Source organism: Ascaphus truei, chromosome 10 (assembly GCF_040206685.1).
Source record: "Ascaphus truei isolate aAscTru1 chromosome 10, aAscTru1.hap1, whole genome shotgun sequence".
NCBI lineage: Eukaryota > Metazoa > Chordata > Amphibia > Anura > Ascaphidae > Ascaphus > Ascaphus truei.
Genome location: NC_134492.1, coordinates 60,114,148 through 60,137,052, shown reverse-complemented (window position 1 = coordinate 60,137,052; position 22,905 = coordinate 60,114,148). Strand labels below are relative to the sequence as shown.

At 45.7% G+C, this 22,905-nt stretch overlaps 1 protein-coding gene across 1 annotated transcript in view; it reads left to right on the top strand.

Moving 5' to 3' along the window:
* Positions 1–22,905, top strand: part of DENND1B (DENN domain containing 1B) — a 160,547-nt gene that overhangs the window by 13,642 nt on the left and 124,000 nt on the right. Inside the window, exon 2 of the mRNA XM_075615498.1 lies at positions 2,400–2,464. Coding sequence (XP_075471613.1) covers positions 2,400–2,464 — 65 coding nt within the window. The remainder of the gene's footprint in view (positions 1–2,399; positions 2,465–22,905) is intronic.

Sequence of the window (22,905 nt, the reverse complement as noted above, 5' to 3'; positions counted from 1 at the left end):
GCGAAGAGAAGTAAGTCCGCCTCTCCCGTTCCTCTGCTGGCTGAACGCCAGCTCACCCTAGAGAGACGAGCGCCGTGACGTAGCCGCGATGTCACGTGACGGGCCCCACACGGGGGTGGCTACTTCCTAAGGGGCTCGAGTAGTTAAAGCTTCAGTCCTATCTAGGTGAGCTAATGGAGCTTACATGTTCTATAGGTGAAATGTAGGTGACTGAAACATTTTTGCACAAATCAAACAAGTATACGTATTTTAAATGATTTGTCAAAAACTTTTAATGTCAGTGTTTTGTAACCTTTTTTTGTTGTTAAGGAACCCGATAATTATATTGTGAAATTCTGAGAAACCCCCGATTCTCTCTAATAGTGCGTCTGAGATCAGATGCATTGTAAGGAACCCCAACCTTCTCTAATAGCGCGTCTGAGATCAGATGCATTGTAACGAACCCCAACCCTCTCTAATAACGTGTCTGAGATCAGATGCATTGTAAGGAACCCCGACCCTCTCTAATAGCGCGTCTGAGATCAGATGCATTGTAAGGAACCCCGACCCTCTCTAATAGCGCGTCTGAGATCAGATGCATTGTAAGGAACCCCGACCCTCTCTAATAGCGCGTCTGAGATCAGATGCATTGTAAGGAACCCCAACCCTCTCTAATAGCGCGTCTGAGATCAGATGCATTGTAAGGAACCCCAACCCTCTCTAATATGCATTGTAAGGAACCCCAACCCTCTCTAATAACGTGTCTGAGATCAGATGCATTGTAAGGAACCCCGACCCTCTCTAATAACGTGTCTGAGATCAGATGCATTGTAAGGAACCCCGACCCTCTCTAATAGCGCGTCTGAGATCAGATGCATTGTAAGGAACCCCAACCCTCTCTAATAGCGCGTCTGAGATCAGATGCATTGTAAGGAACCCCAACCCTCTCTAATAGCGCGTCTGAGATCAGATGCATTGTAAGGAACCCCGACCCTCTCTAATAGCGCGTCTGAGATCAGATGCATTGTAAGGAACCCAAACCCTCTCTAATAGCGCGTCTGAGATCAGATGCATTGTATGGAACCCCGACCCTCTCTAATAGCGCGTCTGAGATCAGATGCATTGTAAGGAACCCCAACCATCTCTAATAGCGCGTCTGAGATCAGATGCATTGTAAGGAACCCCAACCCTCTCTAATATGCATTGTAAGGAACCCCAACCCTCTCTAATAACGTGTCTGAGATCAGATGCATTGTAAGGAACCCCGACCCTCTCTAATAGCGCGTCTGAGATCAGATGCATTGTAAGGAACCCCAACCCTCTCTAATAGCGCGTCTGAGATCAGATGCATTGTAAGGAACCCCAACCCTCTCTAATAGCGCGTCTGAGATCAGATGCATTGTAAGGAACCCCGACCCTCTCTAATAGCGCGTCTGAGATCAGATGCATTGTAAGGAACACCAACCCTCTCTAATAGCGCGCCTGAGATCAGATGCATTGTAAGGAACCCCAACCCTCTCTATAGCACGTCTGAGATCAGATGCATTGCACATTCTTCTGTATTTGGTACAATTTTTTAATTACCTGAAAATTGCAGGGAACTCTTTAGCGATGCCGGGAAACCCAAGTGTTCATAGGAGCCCCTGTTGAAAAACACAGGTCTACGTAGTAGCCAATGCTTTGGGGTGTTTGTGCAATCTCTTGTGATAAGACTGTTTGTAAAGCATTACAGAGAGCAGGGAGTCTCTCTGCTACTGTTGGGTTTGGAGAATGACGGCAGAATAAAGCGTTTAAGAAATGGAAACGTTGAGGGTAGACGTACACTGCAAGTGAAAACAAAAGGGTCTTGCTTAACATTGTAAGGAAGTAGACACAGAGAAAATAGAAACAGACTCATTTTTACACAGGAACCAGATAAGTGAAAAGTGAACTTGTTGGGGTAGGGGGGGGGGGGGGGGGGGGGGGGGACACAAATAATTTTAAGAAAGCTGATTGCACAAAGTTTTTTAAAACCCACATTTTTTATTGCCTGTTACGTGTGGACGAATCGTTTACACGACATCTTGGTATAGCAGCATGTGTTATAGGAGGGACTAATTACTTTGCAGCGCCCTTTTGGCATACCTAGAACTTCATGGCCCTGTTGACGTTCTAGGTACGTCGTGGTACAAACGCTCCTTTTCTAAAGGACGACTGGACAGGTTCCCCCACCGGAACGTTCAGGCCACTCGTAACGGAACCGGAGCCCACTCTGCTTCTGTTTCAGACAGCCGGGGGTGGCCATGTGAAGGGAACCCTGTGCGTGAGACGCCCCCTTATCAGACAAGATTAAGGTTCTCTAGTGCTGAAGTGCTGGAAACACTGAGTATTGGAGTACTGTAGTATTATGTGGTAGTAATGTGCGTCTGCTTCCGTTACAGGGAAAAGCCGCAGAGAACGTTTGATTTGGTGCTTAAAGTGGAATGTCCGGCGACTGAAAATGAAGGTAATTAATGACTTTGTCGCATTTATTTGTATTTATTGAGTTTTCTTAAAACTTTGTTGTGGTTCAGGACTCATCATTTTTTAACTGCCTTTAAAGAAGCAGTTTCCCCCATAAAGGTATACTGTACTTAAAGAAAGAACCTTGTCTGAAGCAGGGGGGTTCCCACGGAGCTTATCCCCCCTTGCCCTCCAACATCAAAAGACCCCCTGGCTCCCCAGATTTGTTTTTTTCATGACCGCTGGACTACAAATATTGCGTCTGAACTGCAAACATGGCAGCCAGACTCCAAACACGGCGTCTGAACTGCAAACATGGCGGCTGAACTACAAACATTAGTTTGGAAATTTCCATTTCCACAGGCTCAGTACCACAAGATTGGCGTAAAGCAGATGTGGTGCCAATATCTAAAAAGGGAGCTAGATCACAACCGGGAAATTACAGACCTGTTAGCCTGACTTCAATAGTAGGGAAACTACTTGAAGGTTTAATACGGGATAATATTCAGGAATACCTAATGGAAAATAAAATTATTAGTAATAGTCAGCATGGATTTATGAGGGATAGATCATGCCAAACTAACCTTATTTGTTTCTTTGAGGAGGTAAGTAGGAATATAGACCAGGGTAATGCAGTTGATATGGTCTACTTAGATTTTGCAAAGGCGTTTGATACGGTTTCACACAAGAGGTTGGTGTACAAAATAAAGAAAGTTGGACTCAGTAAATATATGTGCACCTGGATTGAAAACTGGTTAAAGGACAGACAACAGAGGGTTGTCATAAATGGAACTTTTTCAGGTTGGGCTAAAGTCGTGAGTGGAGTACCTCAGGGATCGGTACTGGGACCCCTGCTTTTTAACTTGTTTATTAATGACCTTGAGGTTGGGATCGAGAGCAAAGTCTCCATCTTTGCTGATGATACTAAATTGTGTAAGGTAATAGAATCAGAGCAGGATGTAATTTCTCTACAGAAGGACTTGGAGAGACTGGAAACGTGGGCAGGTAAATGGCAGATGTGGTTTAATACAGATAAATGTAAGGTTATGCATTTGGGATGCAAGAATAAAAAGGCGACTTACAAATTAAATGGAGATATATTGGGGGAATTCTTGATGGAGAAGGATTTAGGAGTGCTTGTAGACAGCAGGCTTAGCAATAGTGCCCAATGTCATGCAGTAGCTGCAAAGGCAAACAAGATCTTATCTTGCATCAAACGGGCAATGCATGGAAGGGAAGTAAACATAATTATGCCCCTTTACAAAGCATTAGTAAGACCACACCTTGAATATGGAGTACAATTTTGGGCACCAATCCTAAGAAAAGACATTATGGAACTAGAGAGAGTGCAGAGAAGAGCCACCAAATTAATAAAGGGGATGGACATTCTAACTTATGAGGAGAGGCTAGCTAAATTAGATTTATTTACATTAGAAAAGAGGCGTCTAAGAGGGGATATGATAACTATATACAAATATATTCAGGGACAATACAAGGAGCTTTCAAAAGAACTATTCATCCCACGGGCAGTACAAAGGACTCGGGGCCATCCCTTAAGGTTGGAGGAAAGGAAATTTCACCAGCAACAAAGGAAAGGGTTCTTTACAGTAAGGGCTGTTAAAATGTGGAGTTCATTACCCATGGAGACTGTGATGGCAGATACAATAGATTTGTTCAAAAAAAGGTTGGACATCTTTTTAGATGGGAAAGGTATACAGGGATATACCAAATAAGTATACATGGGAAGGATGTTGATCCAGGGATTAATCCGATTGCCAATTCTTGGAGTCAGGAAGGAATTAATTTTTCCCCTTAATGGGGTTTTTTGTTTGCCTTCCTCTGGATCAATAAGTATAGATAAAGGATAAAGTATCTGTTGTCTAAATTTAGCATAGGTTGAACTTGATGGACGGAAGTCTTTTTTCAACCTCATCTACTATGTAACTATGTAACTATGTAACAAACATGGCGGCTGAACTACAAACATGGCAGCCAGACTACAAACATGGCGTCTGAACTGCAAACATGGCAGCCAGACTACAAACATGGCATTTGAACTGCAAACATGGCAGCCAGACTACAAACATGGCGGCTGAATTACAAACATGGCTGCTGAACTACAAACGTGGCAGCCAGACTACAAACATGGCAGCCAGACTACAAACATGGGGTCTGAACTGCATACATGGCAGCCAGACTACAAACATGGCGTTTGAACTGCAAACATGGCAGCCAGACTACAAACATGGCAGCCAGACTACAAACATGGCGGCTGAACTACAAACATGGCAGCCAGACTACAAACATGGCAGCCAGACTACAAACATGGCGGCTGAACTACAAACATGGCGTCTGAACTACAAACATGGCGTCTGAACTACAAACATGGCGGCTGAACTAAAAACATGGCATCCAGAATACAAATATGGCCACCCGGGTCACCAGTTGGAAGCCACAGTGTTGCACTCTGACTCCACTACTTTTTTGTGTCTGACGGACACGCCTGTGCCAGAGCCAGTTGACCCGGGGGTCCCCAGACATTGGGGGTGGGGGAGCACCCAGGTTATGTAAGGTTAGGAAAAAAAAGCCCCTTTTTCCGACCGTTTATTTTCTGCGGGATTTTAAAATGAGCCTCATTGCTCAGTGTGTACAGTGACTTCCTGGAGGATGATGATGGTGACTGGCGCTCTTTCACACGTCAGTGTTACTAGTCCACGGCGGCGGTTTTGTGGTCGTTGCAAACACTGACTCATGCAGCTGCTTTTCCTTTGTAAGAAGAAATGAGCAGGGACCGGATCCACTTCTCTGCTGATCTGCGGCTCTAAATGTAACCCCTCCACTGCCAGAACGGCCAAAGGGGAGTAAACCAGGATGAATCACCACCCAATAGAACAGGGGCGGCCAACTCCAGTCTTCAAGGGCCACCAATAGGTCAGGTTTTTAGGATATCCCTGCTTCAGCACATGTGGCAAATTCAGTGGCTCAGCGTCAAAAGACACGCGGGATCATGTGACGCCGGATTACCACGACGACGCGTCGCTGGAAGGCAAGTGTGTTATAGAGGCCTCGCACGGTCCCCCGGCATTTAATTTAAATGCCTTGGGGGAGAACGCGGGACCTCTGTAACTGCTGCGCCCCCCAGTTTGTGCACCCCTGCAATAACGGATAGGAGAGTGAACAGGTGACAAACAACAAAGACAAAAAACAAACAACAAAACAAACACCATCCAATACAAACAAGGAAGGGATAGGTAAGGGGGGGTCGGGAGGGGAGGTAAGGGGGGTCGGGAGGGGAGGTAAGGGGGGTCGGGAGGGGAGGTAAGGGGGGGTCGGGAGGGGAGGTAAGGGGGGGTCGGGAGGGGAGGTAAGGGGGGGTCGGGAGGGGAGGTAAGGGGGGGTCGGGAGGGGAGGTAAGGGGGTTTGGGAGGGGAGGTAAGGGGGTTTGGGAGGGGAGGTAAGGGGGTTCGGGAGGGGAGGTAAGGGGGGTCGGGAGGGGAGGTAAGGGGTTTTGGGAGGGGAGGTAAGGGGGTTCGGGAGGGGAGGTAAGGGGGGTCGGGAGGGGAGGTAAGGGGTTTTTGGAGGGGAGGTAAGGAGTTTTGGGAGGGGAGGTAAGGGGGGTCAGTAGGGGAGGTAAGGGGGTTCGGGAGGGGAGGTAAGGGGGGTCGGGAGGGGAGGTAAGGGGGGTCGGAAGGGGAGGTAAGGGGGGGTCGGGAGGGGAGGTAAGGGGTGTCGGGAGGGGAGGTAAGGGGGTTCGGGAGGGGAGGAAGGGTCGGGAGAGGGAGGTAAGGGGGGTCGGGAGGGGAGGTAAGGGGGGACAGGAGGGGAGGTAAGGGGAATAGGGAGTGAACAAAAAGAATAATAAAAATAAAAAAGTATGCCAAGAGAAAAGTTATAATGGTTAGGTTTTCAGGATCTCCCTGCTTCAGCACAGGTGGCTCAATCAGTGGCCCAGCTCCAGTCCTCAAGGGGTTCTGAGACAGGTCGGCAACCCTATCCTTTCCCATTATCTCTTAGCACACAGTGTTTCCACTGCACCCAGGGATTCTGGGTAATGACATGCAAATGAGCACACAGTGTCACCTTTTGCCTCAAATCCATTTTAACATGTACCCTTATAAAGTTCCGCCTGCCGCATTACATAGCTTTCCAGCACAGCCATGGTTAAAGTGCTGGTACAGGAAGTTGCAGGTATTGAACCACGTCAGCGGGGCCATTTCACAGAACGTTCTGGTCTCCGGAAGGCAAGAAGATGCCATGTTACTAAATTTAGATGCAGAGATACTTGTAACATGACTGCTATAAAAACTAAGGGAGTGATCGGTTAAATCCGGGCTCATAACGGGACGTGACCTAACCAGGAGCGGGCGCGATGTTTCCTGAGCTTACCGTGTCTCCTCACTGCTAATTATATGCAGACGCAGCGTCCGTTCTACATGTCATTAGCATGGGGTTACCGTCACGTTATTGTAGCATCATGTGCTGTTATCTCCCAGTAACGTGACGGTGAGTATGTCTTAGTGTTACCCTCATCCAGAGCCGGAAATAGGGGTTTATCTCACGGTGAGAGAGGGAAATAACGCTATGTTAGTTATATCACCTCACTGTGGGGTTACCCCCATCCAGACCCGGAAATAGGGGTTTATCTCACGGTGAGAGAAGGAAATAACGCTATGTTAGTTATATCACCTCACTGTGGGGTTACCCCCATCCAGACCCGGAAATAGGGGTTTATCTCACAGTGAGAGAGAGGGAAATAACGCTATGTTAGTTATATCACCTCACTGTGGGGTTACCCCCATCCAGACCCGGAAATAGGGGTTTATCTCACAGTGAGAGAGAGGGAAATAACGCTATGTTAGTTATATCACCTCACTGTGGGGTTACCCCCATCCAGACCCGGTAATAGGGTTTTATCTCACGGTGAGAGAGAGGGAAATAACGCTATGTTAGTTATATCACCTCACTGTGGGGTTACCCCCATCCAGACCCGGAAATAGGGGTTTATCTCACGGTGAGAGAGAGGGAAATAACGCTATGTTAGTTATATCACATCACTGTGGGGTTACCCCATCCAGACCCGGAAATAGGGGTTTATCTCACGGTGAGAGAGAGGGAAATAACGCTATGTTAGTTATATCACCTCACTGTGGGGTTACCCCCATCCAGACCCGGAAATAGGGGTTTATCTCACGGTGAGAGAGGGAAATAACGCTATGTTAGTTATATCCCCTCACTGTGGGGTTACCCCCATCCAGACCCGGAAATAGGGGTTTATCTCACGGTGAGAGAGAGGGAAATAACGCTATGTTAGTTATATCACCTCACTGTGGGGTTACCCCCATCCAGACCCGGAAATAGGGGTTTATCTCACGGTGAGAGAGGGAAATAAAGCTATGTTAGTTATATCACCTCACTGTGGGGTTACCCCCATCCAGACCCGGAAATAGGGGTTTATCTCACGGTGAGAGAGAGGGAAATAACGCTATGTTAGTTATATCACCTCACTGTGGGGTTACCCCCATCCACACCCAGTAATAGGGGTTTATCTCACGGTGAGAGAGGGAAATAACGCTATGTTAGTTATATCACATCACTGTGGGGTTACCCCCATCCAGACCCGGAAATAGGGGTTTATCTCACGGTGAGAGAGGGAAATAACGCTATGTTAGTTACAGTATATCACCTCACTGTGGTGTTACCCCCATCCAGACCCGGATATAGGGGTTTATCTCACGGTGAGAGAGAGGGAAATAACGCTATGTTAGTTATATCACCTCACTGTGGGGTTACCCCCATCCAGACCCGGAAATAGGGGTTTATCTCACGGTGAGAGAGAGGGAAATAACGCTATGTTAGTTATATCACATCACTGTGGGGTTACCCCCATCCAGACCCGGAAATAGGGGTTTATCTCACGGTGAGAGAGGGAAATAACGCTATGTTAATTATATCACCTCACTGTGGTGTTACCCCCATCCAGACCCGAATATAGGGGTTTATCTCACGGTGAGAGAGGGAAATAACGCTATGTTAGTTATATCACCTCACTGTGGGGACGTTGACTGGACAAATAAAATCAGATAAGGCTGATACTGTAGTTTTGTAAAAAAAAATGAATTAAAAAATACAGATGAAGATATAGACTTGTGGTTCATGAATACAAAGCGCAGTAATTCTCCAGGGTAGGTAAATAAAGATTTGGGCTACTCCTGGGTTTGTACATAGTGTTTACCCCTAGGACCATCCGGGACCTCTATGCTTGTTGTGTAGGTGGTTGCAGCCTGTAGATTCCCGGGCCGTGTGATGTGGGGACTTGGCGGCCCGGAAGAACAGCTCACTGCCCGCTGCGTCTTATTGCTTCCTGCTTCTGTCATTAACACCCCAAACTTGGCCAGCCATCAAAAGAGGACCGGGGCTTAAAGCACAAACACAGGAACTCATAGAGGGTCATTAGGCATCGTTTCAACTGAACACTTATCCGTGCAGCGTTTGGGAAGGAACAAAGGCAGCAGAGGTTAATCCGAAACACGCCAGGAAAGCTTGTACAGAGCCAACAAAGAGTTAATTGTAGAGAGAAGAACCGTGTACAGAGATTTGCAAACCTCACAGGTCTCTTCTTCCCATGTACAAAGCTTTACAAACCTCACAGGTCCCTTCTTCCCATGTACAAAGCTTTACAAACCTCACAGGTCTCTTCTTCCCATGTACAGAGCTTTCCAAACCTCACAGGTCTCTTCTTTACATGTACAGACCTTTACAAACCTCGCAGGTCTCTTCTTCACATGTACAGAGTTTTCCAAACCTCACAGGTCTCTTCTTTTTTTTTTTTTTTTGTAACTTACTTTTTATTTGAGTTTTTAGAAAAACAAAGGAAAGGGGATACAGAAATAGAAAAAAAGGAGGGGAGGGTAGTACCACATTTTTAACGTGGTATTATAAAATATAACAACAGTAAATGACCACATCACCGCACACTACTCAAATTAACCAACTCTGAGAGAAAAGACAAGAACTGATTGGGAGATTCACATATTCCCCCCAGAGTGCCCGGGCTCCCGTACTTTGGGAAGTGACCTTGTGTTAGGTCTCACTTTGGCCGTTACTCTTTCCATAGATTGCACCTCATTTACTCTCAGAATAACCTCTCTCCTGGAGGGCGGTTGGGGATTTTCCAGTCCCCTGCGATTGCACGTCTCATCGCGGTCACAATGGGTAATAATCATTTTGATATATTTTGAGTTAGATTATCTAGAGGCTTTCCCAGAACCATTATAAGCGGATCTAGAGGGATTCTTATCCCAATAGTTTCTCGTGAGAGATTCTGAACTATTACCCCAAATCTCTGTATTTTGGGGCAAAACCACCATATTAGGGCCATATCCCCAGCGCCACTGCTACCTCTCCAGCAAAGATTCGTGGCCCCTGGATAAATCTGCCTCAGCCTCTGAGGCGTCAGATACCATCTGAACATAACTTTATAGATATTCTCTTTAGATATTGTGCATAATGATGTATTCGTTGCATTGACTCAAATATCTTGCCAATCTTCCCATGAAATCTCTGCTTGAGAATCACGGGCCCATTGATCCATATAACGGTGTGTGCAGAGAGCCTTAAATTCCTGAGAAATAAAAACTTGGTACAATGTTGAGATAAGACCCCACTGATAGTTTCTTTTTCTACACAATTCTTCGAATACAGAACCCTGTGGGAAGACCCACCCGGAGACAACTGCCTGAGATAACTTGTAAAAATCTGAACACCTCAGCACCCGTGAAAGAGTATTTCTGAAAAAAATCACTGAAATTTAACAATTTAGCATTCAATAGCATATCCCCCACATCTCGAACATTTGTAGCCTTTCATAGATCAAAAGTACCTGTAAACCAACGCGGAACAAAGTCAGGGTTGTCATAAATAGGGGTACATCTCGAGGGAGCTGAAAATAATGGATAATGAGTTTTGACCCTGGGCCAAATTTTAAGAAAAATTGTTATTACAGCCGAATCAAAAAGGAACATTTTGCTGATTTATTGTTCCACAAGAGAGCCAGGAGAGCCGAGGAGTTATTCAATATATTTTCTAAATCTACCCACCTATATTCATTATTCTGAGAATGCCCAGAAAACTATCTGTTTCAAGTGGGAAGCGAAATAATACTTCTTAATATCAGGCACCACCAGACCTCCTCTTTCTCTGGGTGCCATCATAACTGATCTCGCAACGCTTGGTTTTTTATTACCCCAAATGAACTGCATAATCTTATTCTGTAAATCCCTTATATATTTTATCGGGATAGAGACCGGTAGTGTCTGAAAACAATAAAGCAGTTTTAGGACGAACATTCGTCTTAACTGATATAGTAATAATTAACTGATATAATACGGCCGCTTCCAAGAAATTTGGTGATTATTCCACAATAAAAGATCCCATTTAATTCTTGGGAAAAGCTATGGTTAATTATATTTGTAAAGATATTGGTAGTTTTCTGTGAGAAAGATCCCTAAATATTTAAATCTTACAGAATTCCAATGGTAGTTGAAATTTAATTTGATTATTTTTACCTCAATATCTGATAAAGTTAAATTTAGTGGCTCTGACTTGGCCCATTAATTTTATAGCCCGAAAGCGAGCCATAACCAGAAAGCTCTTCTTGTAAATTGGGAAGAGAAGTCAGGGGATTAGAGATTGTTTGCTGATGATATTATTCTGACAAAGATAATTTGACATTTTATCTTTTATTTTATTTTATTGGTCTATCTTAATATCCTGTATATTAGGGTTCTTCCTAATTTTAATTGCCAGCGACTCAATTGTTAACACAAAATGCAAAGGAGATAATGGGCAACCCTGTCTAGTGCCATTGCTGATTTTAATTTAGTTTAACTCCCCACCTGGCAATTTATAAAAACTGTTGGGGCATCATATAAGGCCTGGACCCCCTTTAAAAATGGACCAGAAAAACCAAACTCTTGCATTGTTCTATCCAGAAAATCCCATTTAATTCTATCAAATTCTTTTTCGGCGTCTAAACTCAATAATATCGCTTTGGGTTTAGAAGACTGTATATAATCTATTATATTGATAATCTTACGCGTATTGTCCGAGGCTTGACGTATGCTTATAAAACCTACCTGATTATGTTATGTATTAGGCGGGGCAGAATTGGATTGAATGTATTCGCCAATATTTGACTGTAGATTTTTAAATCTGTATTAAGAAGTGAAATTGGCCTGTAGCTTTCTCATTGGGTCCTTTCCTTCTTTAGGTATCACTACTAAATTTGCTTTTTACATTTGCATGGGAATATGGGAACCCGAAAGAAAACTATTGAACATATCTAAGAGATATGGTGCTTAAATTCCCCAATATTTTTTATAGTATATATTTGAACATCCGCCCGGGCCTGGGGCTTTTGATGGTTTCAAACCTTTAATAACCTGTTTTAACGCTAGCATATTTATTTTAGCATTGAGACCCTCCAAATCTTCAGCAGACAGCTTTGGGAGTTCACATGACTGTAAATAGCTATCTATTTGTTCGCTGGATGTTTTATTGAAGTTGGGGTCTGATGAGTCCAGATTATACAAATTATTATAATATTTAGAAAATTCCTCTGCAATTTGGAGAGGGTTATGCGTGACTTCCCCGTTACCCCGTTTTATCGCTGAGACTTGCGTTTAAGATTTGACTCCTCTTAATTTACTTGCTAGCGAGCAGCTTATCTGCTTTATTACCCTTATCATAATAGGTCTGACGAGTCCACTACAATGCTTTCTCTGTGTCTTCCTATCTTAATTTATGTAATTCCTCTCTGGTCTGGCAAAGACGCTTATATATCTTCCTGCACGGGCGTGATTTATGTTCCTGTTCTACTTCAATTATTGTTGCCGTAAGTTTTCCCTGTTTACATTTTTTGTCTCTTTTTCTATATGAAGCTATTGGGCTAAATTGACCTCTAATAGAGGCTTCATGGGCCTCCCAAACAGTGGTCGGACTTTCAACTGAGTCTTTATTTAGCCTAAAATAATCTACCAATACATTCCCTATCTGTTCCTCGATCCCCGTCTGATTCAAAGGCGACTCGTTTAAACGCCACTGGAACACCTTGGGCCTAATAAAAGGGGGTTTCAGGACCATTCCCACTGGGGCGTGGTCCGACCATGTTATAGGGCCTATATCTGTCTGGGTGACCCGAACCAAAAGAGTCGCAGAGACAAATAAATAGTCAATTATTGTATAAATATCGTTAGGGGGAGAGTCAAATATATAATCTCTTTGTTTTTTATTCTTCATGCGCCAAGCGTCTTCGAGTGTAAAATCTTTTATGAGTTTCCTAAAAATGTTTTGCTTTGTTGAATACATCGTTCGCTATCTTTTGTCGCGGTGATGAGGATCTGTCCAGATCGGGGTTCAAGGTCATACTAAAATCTCCTCCAAATATTATATCTCCCGAGGGGGACTCCCCAATTTCTTCTAAAAATTGATTTCAGAAATTCAATTTGTTGATCGTTCGGAGCATATATCTTTACTCAGGTTAGCCTAACCCCTGACAGAAGACCCCTCACCATTATAAATCTGCCCCCCTTATCCCTTATAATTTCTTCCATTTGAAATGGGACGTCATGTTTTAACAAAATAGCTACTCCTCTTTTCAGAGAAAGAATAATAATAAGCTAACGGGTAAGTACCCCGAATAGTGTTAGGAGGGTCCTGGCTGTTAAAGTGAGTTTCCTGAAGGAATAACATATCTGCCTGCATCTTCTTGAATTCTCTCAGAGCCAGTCTCCTTTTATTACTCCCGTTTAGCCCCTTTACATTTAAAGAGACTCCTTTTATAGGTATTTGATTAGTCATAGATTGCACATTAAGACTCGTTCTCTGCTTATCACAATAGGTGGGATGGAGGGTGGGTGCGTCAGTGTCGTTACCTGATCCTGATGACTTACTACGGTCCGCTTTAAAGGAGGGGAGGCGCGTGCTCTTTGATCTGTGGTGGCACTGGGGTGGGGGTGGGGGGATACAACTTGGGGGGGGGGGAGAAAAGTTAGGGGAGACAGAGCAGAAACAAATAACAACAACATAGAGGGAATGGACCTACTGTCCATCCCAGAACTTTTTAACTAATGGTCCTACACTGGACCAAAATAGAGGGCTACAAAACCCAGATAGGGGGGGGTACAAGCCTCGAGGACTCTGGGAACCCCGAACTCCGCCGATGGACTCCTTTATATTCATACCTCCAAACTTCTTATCTAAATTCCTATTATACAAAGATTAATATTTGCCTTCGCTACTAAAGAACAACACAAACCTAAACAAAATAAATTCACGGTTCCTGGAGAATATGCAATTTATAGTTATAAGGCTGAGGCCCCGCTGCGATAGGCAGCGCGCGTGTCACGTGGTGCGGCAGTCAGACAATGAGAATCTGTAGAGCATGGCAACATCCCCCCTCCCCCCAATCCGGTGCCCGTTTCGCAGGCTGTGTGTGTATATGTTGTGTGTGTTGTGTGTGTGGGTGAGGGGGAAGGACGGACCGACCGGGTGGGGGGGGGGGAGGAGCAGCACGGAGAGCGAGCAGCAGGGGGCATGTGTGGGGGCTCGCTGCACCCTCTTGCAGCCCGGGAGACACCCGCTGCAGCCCTCCGCTCAAACCACGCCCCCCTCCTCAAGCCACGCCCCCTCCTCAAACCACGATCCAACTACTGCTCCCTACGGACCAAAGGTAGCGGTCAATTGCCTCAACGCGCTGCCTGCATGCAGTGTGGGCGCGCTAACTTAGGCCGCGGAGCCTCGGCCTAATAGTTGAGATGGGGATTAGGTCCTTAGAAAAATTCTTAAATCAATAGGATCAGTACACCCGGAAAAATGAAACAAAATAACATTGAGACTATGGGAAAGTCTCCTTTCTCTTTAGTTCCTATGTTCTCCTCCTGGATCACACGGAACCACAGCGAGCCAGGTAAAGTCACAGATGCGCCGAGGGAAAAAGTTCACCGCAGACCATAAATTCTGGGCCGCCAACCTCTTCCTTCATCCGATCGGATTTCAGCCGTGGGGAGAGGGCCCTTTGCACCCTCAAGATTGGTGGGCGGACTCGGAAACAGCCGAACCATCGCTTATTCCAGCTTGTTGTGAGACTTCCGACGAACCCTCGGGCCTCGTAGAAAGCCGCTCGTGTAGACCAAGGTCTCCTAAGAAATTCTCCGACCTCTGACGGGTATCTTAACGAAACTTGCCTCCCGTCTATATTAACAAGTCGGAATGGGAGAGCCCATCTGTAGCGGATCTCGTTGCCTCGGAGAACCGCTGTGACTGGGCGGAGGCTACTTCGTCTTGTGATTGCAGATCTGGAGAGATCTTGGAAAATCTGGATCCTAGAATTCTTAAAGTCCAAATACTCTGGATTCCTGCGGCCTCTTTCAGTGTTCTCCCTGGTGGTGTAATAGTGTCATTTTACTATTACGCCCCTGGCTTTCCGAGGCTCTGCCAATCTTGGGCCCGGGGCTCGGCGTGCTCTACCCATATGCAGATCGCTTGTTAGGAGAGACGGGGCTATGTGCGTAAACAAATGTATTAAATAGGGTTGCAAGTCATCCGGATCAATTTCTTCCGGGATGTTCCTTACCCTGAGGTTCAGTCTTCTTTCCCGATTTTCCAAGTCGTCAACGTTGTCTTTCAAACTCCTGATTTCGCCGTCAAGTCTGAATAACTCGTCTTCCATTGAACCCTGGCTCTGCAGGGATCTGAACCCTGGCTCTGCAGGGATCTGAACCCTGGCTCTGCAGGGACCTGAACCCTGGCTCTGCAGGGATCTGAACCCTGGCTCTGCAGGGACCTGAACCCTGGCTCTGCAGGGATCTGAACCCTGGCTCTGCAGGGATCTGAACCCTGGCTCTGCAGGGATCTTCTTCACATGTACAGAGCTTTCCAAACCTCATAGGTCTCTCCTTCACATGTACTGAGCTTCCCAAACCTCACATGTCTCTTCTTCACATGTATAGAGCTTTCTGAACCTCACAGGTCTCTTTTTCACATGTATAGAGCTTTCTGAACCTCACAGGTCTCTTCTTCACTTGTATAGAGCTTTCTGAACCTCGCAGGTCTCTTCACATGTATAGAGCTTTCTGAACCTCGCAGGTCTCTTCTTCACATGTATAGAGCTTTCTGAACCTCACAGGTCTCTTCTTCACATGTATAGAGCTTTCTGAACCTCACAGGTCTCTTCTTCACATGTATAGAGCTTTCTGAACCTCACAGGCCTCTTCTGTTTATCTGTAAACATAATGCTTCTTTCCTCTCTGGAAGAATTACAATGTATAAATAAGTCAGAGGGAGATAGAAGCAGTGAAGAACGTCCCCCCCCCCCTGTCAGCCTCAATAGCGTCCCTAGCAATGCTGTGTAATAGATTATTTAGTATGCGACATTACACATTGGAAGTACTTGCAGCACAGACAGAGTTATCTCTTAAAGCCCCTTATAAAAGGGAAGCCCTTGTTTTGACCCCTCCTTGACTCCCAGCGTGGAGTCAGTGTTAATCCCCATTCAAGGGCTTCTTTTGAGAAGTGGGATAATTCCCCAGTGGGATTTCCTGGGACAGGAGGACCTTTACACAGGAATAGAGACATTTCTCTCCTTCTTCCATTGCCTCTGAAAATAGGGTTTCTAACGTCAGCCTAAGTGAGTAATGCAGAGGAAAGGGGCAAAATGCTATATTTCACAAGACTGCATCATCCTTATGAGAACCCTACCGCAGGGGGGCTCAAATCCACTACTCAAGCCCCCCAACAGCTCAGGTATTGAGGATATCCCAGCTTCAGCACAGGTGGCTCAATCAGTCCCAGCTTCAGCACAGGTGGCTCAATCAGCCCCTGCTTCAGCACAGGTGGCTTAATTAGTCCATGTTTCAGCACATTTGGCTCAATCAGTCCCAGCACAGATGGCTCAATCAGTCCCTGCTTCAGCATAAGTGGCTTATTCAGTCCCAGCTTCAACTTTGATATATCCATGTATTCCAGGGGGCTCAACTCTAGTCCTCAATACCACCCAACAGGTCAGGTTTTAAGGATATCCCAGCTTCAGCACAGGTGGCTCAATCAGTGGCTCAGTCTGTGCTAAAACAGCGACTGATTGAGCCACCTGTGCTGAAGCGCAGGGACTGATTGAGCCACCTGTGCTATTGTGATAATGACCTGCAAATAAGGTGTGATGTAACGTGGTATAGCCACTAATGTCTGTTAAGGTTAACGTGGGGACTTAGCGTGACGGTTGTTAGATAATACCTAAACGTTGCGTTACTTATATCCAGGCGCTGACATAGGGTTTTTATAGGGTCTGGGTGGGGGTAACCCCATAGTGAGGTGATATAACTAACATAGCGTTATTTCCCTCTCTCTGACCGTGAGATAAACCCCTATTTCCGGGTCTGGATGGGAGTAACCCCACAGTGAGGTGATATAACTAACATAGCGTTATTTCTCTCTCACCGTGAGATAAACCCCTATTTCCAGGTCTGGATGGGGGTAACCCCACAGTGAGGTGATATAACTAACATAGCGTTATTTCCCTCTCTCTCACCGTGAGATAAACCCCTATTTCCAGGTCTGGATGGGGGTAACCCCACAGTGAGGTGATATAACTAACATAGTGTTATTTCCCCCTCTCTCACCGTGAGATAAACCCCTATTTCCGGGTCTGGATGGGAGTAACCCCACAGTAATGTGATATAACTAACATAGCGTTATTTCCCTCTCTCTGACCGTGAGATAAACCCCTATTTCCGGGTCTGGATGGGAGTAACCCCACAGTGAGGTGATATAACTAACATAGCGTTATTTCTCTCTCACCGTGAGATAAACCCCTATTTCCAGGTCTGGATGGGGGTAACCCCACAGTGAGGTGATATAACTAACATAGCGTTATTTCCCTCTCTCTCACCGTGAGATAAACCCCTATTTCCAGGTCTGGATGGGGGTAACCCCACAGTGAGGTGATATAACTAACATAGTGTTATTTCCCCCTCTCTCACCGTGAGATAAACCCCTATTTCCGGGTCTGGATGGGAGTAACCCCACAGTAATGTGATATAACTAACATAGCGTTATTTCCCTCTCTCTCACCGTGAGATAAACCCCTATTTCCAGGTCTGGATGGGGGTAACCCCACAGTGAGGTGATATAACTAACATAGCGTTATTTCCCTCTCTCTCACCGTGAGATAAACCCCTATTTCCGGGTCTGGATGGGGGTAACCCCACAGTGAGGTGATATAACTAACATCGCGTTACTTCCCTCTCTCTCACCGTGAGATAAACCCCTATTTCCAGGTCTGGATGGGGGTAACCCCACAGTGAGGTGATATAACTAACATAGCGTTATTTCCCTCTCTCTCACCGTGAGATAAACCTCGATTTCCGGGTCTGGATGGGGGTAACCCCACAGTGATGTGATATAACTAATATAGCGTTATTTCCCTCTCCCTCACTGTGAGATAAAACCCTATTTCTGGCTCTGGATGGGGGTAACCCCACAGTGAGGTGATATAACTAACACAGCATTATTTCCCTCTCTCACCGTGAGATAAACCCCTATTTCCGGGTCTGGATGGGGGTAACCCCACAGTGAGGTGATATAACTAACATAGTGTTATTTCCCTCTCTCACCGTGAGATAAACCCCTATTTCCGGGTCTGGATAGGGGTAACCCCACAGTGAGGTGATATAACTAACATAGCGTTATTTCCCTCTCTCTCACCGTGAGATAAACCCCTATTTCCGGGTCTGGATGGGGGTAACCCCACAGTGAGGTGATATAACTAACATAGCGTTATTTCCCTCTCTCACCGTGAGATAAACCCCTATTTCCGGGTCTGGATGGGGGTAACCCCACAGTGAGGTGATATAACTAACACAGCATTATTTCCCTCTCTCACCGTGAGATAAACCCCTATTTCCGGGTCTGGATGGGGGTAACCCCACAGTGAGGTGATATAACTAACACAGCATTATTTCCCTCTCTCACCGTGAGATAAACCCCTATTTCGGGTCTGGATGGGGGTAACCCCACAGTGAGGTGATATAACTAACATAGCGTTATTTCCCTCTCTCTCACCGTGAGATAAACCCCTATTTCCGGCTCTGGATGGGGGTAACACTAAGACATACTCACCGTCACGTTACTGGGAGATAACACCACATGATGCTACAATAACGTGACGGTGACCCCATGCTAATGACATGTAGAACGGACGCTGCGTCTGCATATAATTAGCAGTGAGGAGACACGGTGACCTCAGGGAACACCGCGCCCGCTCCTGGTTAGGTCACGTCCCGTTACTTGTAACATCGGTGCCTTTGGCTGGGAGAAGTCTCCTCTCCGCTATGTAGAACAATGCCGGGTTTTACCATATGCTCAGATGAGGACTTTATCGCTCTCCCCAGCGGGGACCCTCTCCACATTTCCACTCGAGCGGCTGAGGGGATTTTCCTGACCCACCCTGATGGAGAGGGGGGGGGGGGGGAGAGCAGACGCCATGAGGCTGAGCCCCCCAACAATATGGTCATTGTGGGAGCCGGCCTTTCTGTGATGCTCAGGCCTCATGCTTAGCCAACCAGCACAAAGGCCAGCCTTTTGTCCGACACCACAAAGGCTCAACATGCTCAACAACGTGAGACCCCTGTCAGAGCATGGCAGGGCTGTGTGCGCATTGTACGGGCTTGTCAGGGGGATGTCGGGGAGGGGACCTAGGGGGATAGAGAGTACCAGTACTATGTTACTGGCAAACCGAGGGTACCACTACTTTTTACTTAAACACCTTCAGTTCCATTTTGTTTTTAAGATCCCCCCTGTTTTATGAGTAGCAGTAAACTTATTCATTGAGATGTCCTTTATATTCTGGTATTCTGAACGCCACTGAGATGATAAGCATGGGAGTTTTAAAAATGGCCGCCGTGTGGCCTCAGTGTCTACTGAGGTCACTGTCATCCTTAGCAAGCAGGGGTAGCAAGGCACGGAAGGGGTTAAATTATACAGATTGGAAGTGTGTAGATACACAGCACCATTATACAGCGCAGAATATACTACATTATCAGTGTATAGATACTCAGCACCATTATACATCGCAGAACATACATTATCAGTGTATTGATACACAGCACCATTATACAGCGTAGCGGGCTCATTATGAGTGTATTTAGTTATAAAATATTTTACCAGGAAGTAATACATTGAGAGTTACCTCTCGTTTTCAAGTATGTCCTGGGCACAGAGTTAAGACAAATAATACTTGGTTACAAATACAGTTACATAATGAGCAGGGTATACATTATATACAAGACATTGCATGCACAGTTAAAGAAAATATATATTATGGGCGTATGTAACAGTTACAGACCAGATTAAAGTGTGAGACAGCTTTAGATTTGAAAGAACTTAAACTGGTGGTGGATGTGAGAGTCTCCGGTAGGCTGTTCCAGTTTTGGGGTGCACGGTAAGAGAAAGAGGAGCAGCCGGATACTTTGTTGAGCCTTGGGACCATGAACAGTCTTTTGGAGTCTGGTCTCAGGTGATAAGTGCTGCATGTGGTAGGGGTGAGGAGCTTGTTCAGGTAGCTGGGTAGCTTGCCCATAAAGAATTTAAAGGCAAGACAGGAAAGGTGAACTTTGCGCCTAGACTCTAGTGATGACCAATCTAGTTCTTTGAGCATTTCGCAGTGATGTGTGTTGTAGTTGCATTGGAGAACAAAACGACAAATTGAATTGTAGAGGGTGTCAAGTTTGCTAAGGTGGGTTTGAGGTGCCGAGCCGTATACTATGTCTCCATAGTCAATAATTGGCATTAGCATCTGCTGTGCGATACGCTTTCTGACCAGGAGACTTGGGGAGGATTTGTTCCTGTAAAGTACCCCTAGTTTGGCATAGGTCTTGGTTGTCAGGGTATCAATGTGCATCCCGAATGTTAAGTGGGAGTCAAACCATAAGCCCAGGTATTTAAAACTAGTGACAGGTGTTAGGGTGGTGTTAGCGTTGGTTCTAATCTGGAGCTCAGTCGCTGGCAGCTTTAAAAATTTAGTCTTGGTCCCAAATACCATTGTTACAGTCTTGTCAGTGTTTAAAAACAGTTTGTTTTGAGAAATCCAGTTTTCGAGTCTCAAAAGTCAGACTGAAGTATGTGTTGAAGGTCAGAGAGGCTATGGCTGTGTGCATACTGTATAGGATTGTGTCATCTGCATACATGTGTATTGAGGCTTCCTTACAAGCTGTGGGAAGATCATTAATGAACACTGAGAAGGGTAGGGGCCCCCGAACAGAGCCTTGCGGGACACCACAGGTGATATCTAGGGGGTTGGAGTTAGAGCCCGAGATGGACACATGTTGGGATCTTCCTGATAGGTAGGACTGAAACCAGTTTAAAGCATGTTTCCCAATTCCAGAGCTCTGGAGTTTGTTAATCAGGATAGCATGATCAACTGTGTCAAAAGCCTTTGCAAAATCTAGGAATACTGCACCAGTGAGTTGTCCCCGTTCCATCCCACACTGGATTTCATTGCAAAGATTTAGCAGGGTAGTTACGGTGGAGTGTTTGGGACGAAACCCAGATTGGAATTGGCTAGGGAAATTTGTCATGGTATAGTAATCACTTAATTGGGAGTGGACACATTTTTCCATGACTTTGGATAGTATTGGGAGAGGAGAGATTGGCCTGTAGTTTGAGACAGTGTTTTTGTCCCCACTTTTGAAGATTGGGAAAACTCTGGCAGTTTTCCAGGTCTTAGGGATACGGCCTGCAGACAGGATAGAGTTGACTATGGAAGAAATTGGTTTGGCAATGGCTGGGGCACCAAGTCGTAGGAACATAGATTGTAGTAAGTCAGGTCCACATTGGCTGCTTAGTTTTAGCTTGAGAAGCGCTTGTGTAATCTCCTCTTCAGATACTGGGCCAAATTGAAAATTGTGGGCAGTGTTAGGAGGGGGTGGGACTGTAGGGGTACTGCCAGGATAAGATTCAGGTTTGTGGTTTGGGCTGCGTTTCGCTAATAAGTTAGTGGCACACCCCACAAAGTAATCATTGAATGCATTTGCAATGTCAGTATAGACACTCAGCATAATTTTAAAGCGGGCTTATTATCAGGGTATAGAGATACTCAGCACCATTATACAGTGCAGCGGGCTCATTATCAGGGTATAGGGATTCTCGGCACCATCATACAGCGCAGCATGTTCATTATCAGGGTATAGAGATACTCAGCACCATTATACAGTGCAGCGTGTTCATTATCAGGGTATAGAGATACTCAGCACCATTATACAGTGCAGCGTGTTCATTATCAGGATATAGAGATACTCAGCACCATTATACAGTGCAGCGTGTTCATTATCAGGGTATAGAGATACTCATCACCATTATACAGTGCAGCAGGCTTATTATCAGGGTATAGAGATACTCAGCACCATTATACAGTGCAGCAGGCTTATTATCAGGGTATAGAGATACTCAGCACCATTATATAGCGCAGCGTGTTCATTATCAGGGTATAGAGATACTCAGCACCATTATACAGTGCAGCGGGCTTATTATCAGGGTATAGAGATACTCAGCACCATTATACAGTGCAGCAGGCTTATTATCAGGGTATAGAGATACTCAGCACCATTATATAGCGCAGCGTGTTCATTATCAGGGTATAGAGATACTCAGCACCATTATACAGTGCAGTGGGCTTATTATCAGGGTATAGAGATACTCAGCACCATTATATAGCGCAGCGGGCTTATTATCAGGGTATAGAGACACTCAGCACCATTATACAGCGCAGCGGGCTTATTATCAGGGTATAGAGATACTCAGCACCATTATACAGCGCAGCGGGCTTATTATCAGGGTATAGAGACACTCAGCACCATTATACAGCGCAGCGGGCTTATTATCAGGGTATAGAGATACTCAGCACCATTATACAGCGCAGCGGGCTTATTATCAGGGTATAGAGACACTCAGCACCATTATACAGCGCAGCGGGCTTATTATCAGGGTATAGAGACACTCAGCACCATTATACAGCGCAGCGGGCTTATTATCAGGGTATAGAGATACTCAGCACCATTATACAGCGCAGCGGGCTTATTATCAGGGTATAGAGATACTCAGCACCATGCTTTCTCCCACACATCTCTCTTCTCCCTCACGTCAGATATCAGGCAGCATTCTCTGCCCTGTGCTTTCTCTCCCTCTCTTCCTGGGGGGGGGGGGGGGGTCACTGATGATTAGATGTCCCCCCCTCCCCCCAGTCACCCTGCAGGTTATGAGTGGTGTGAGGAAGTGTAATTTATTTCACCGTGTAGATGCCACAGTTCAATTCTCACCCATTAGCTTTGTTTGGCTGTGCCGTGGAGGCCCTGCGAGGTGTATCTCAATCCCGCTATCCAGAAGAGTATGAGATCAGAA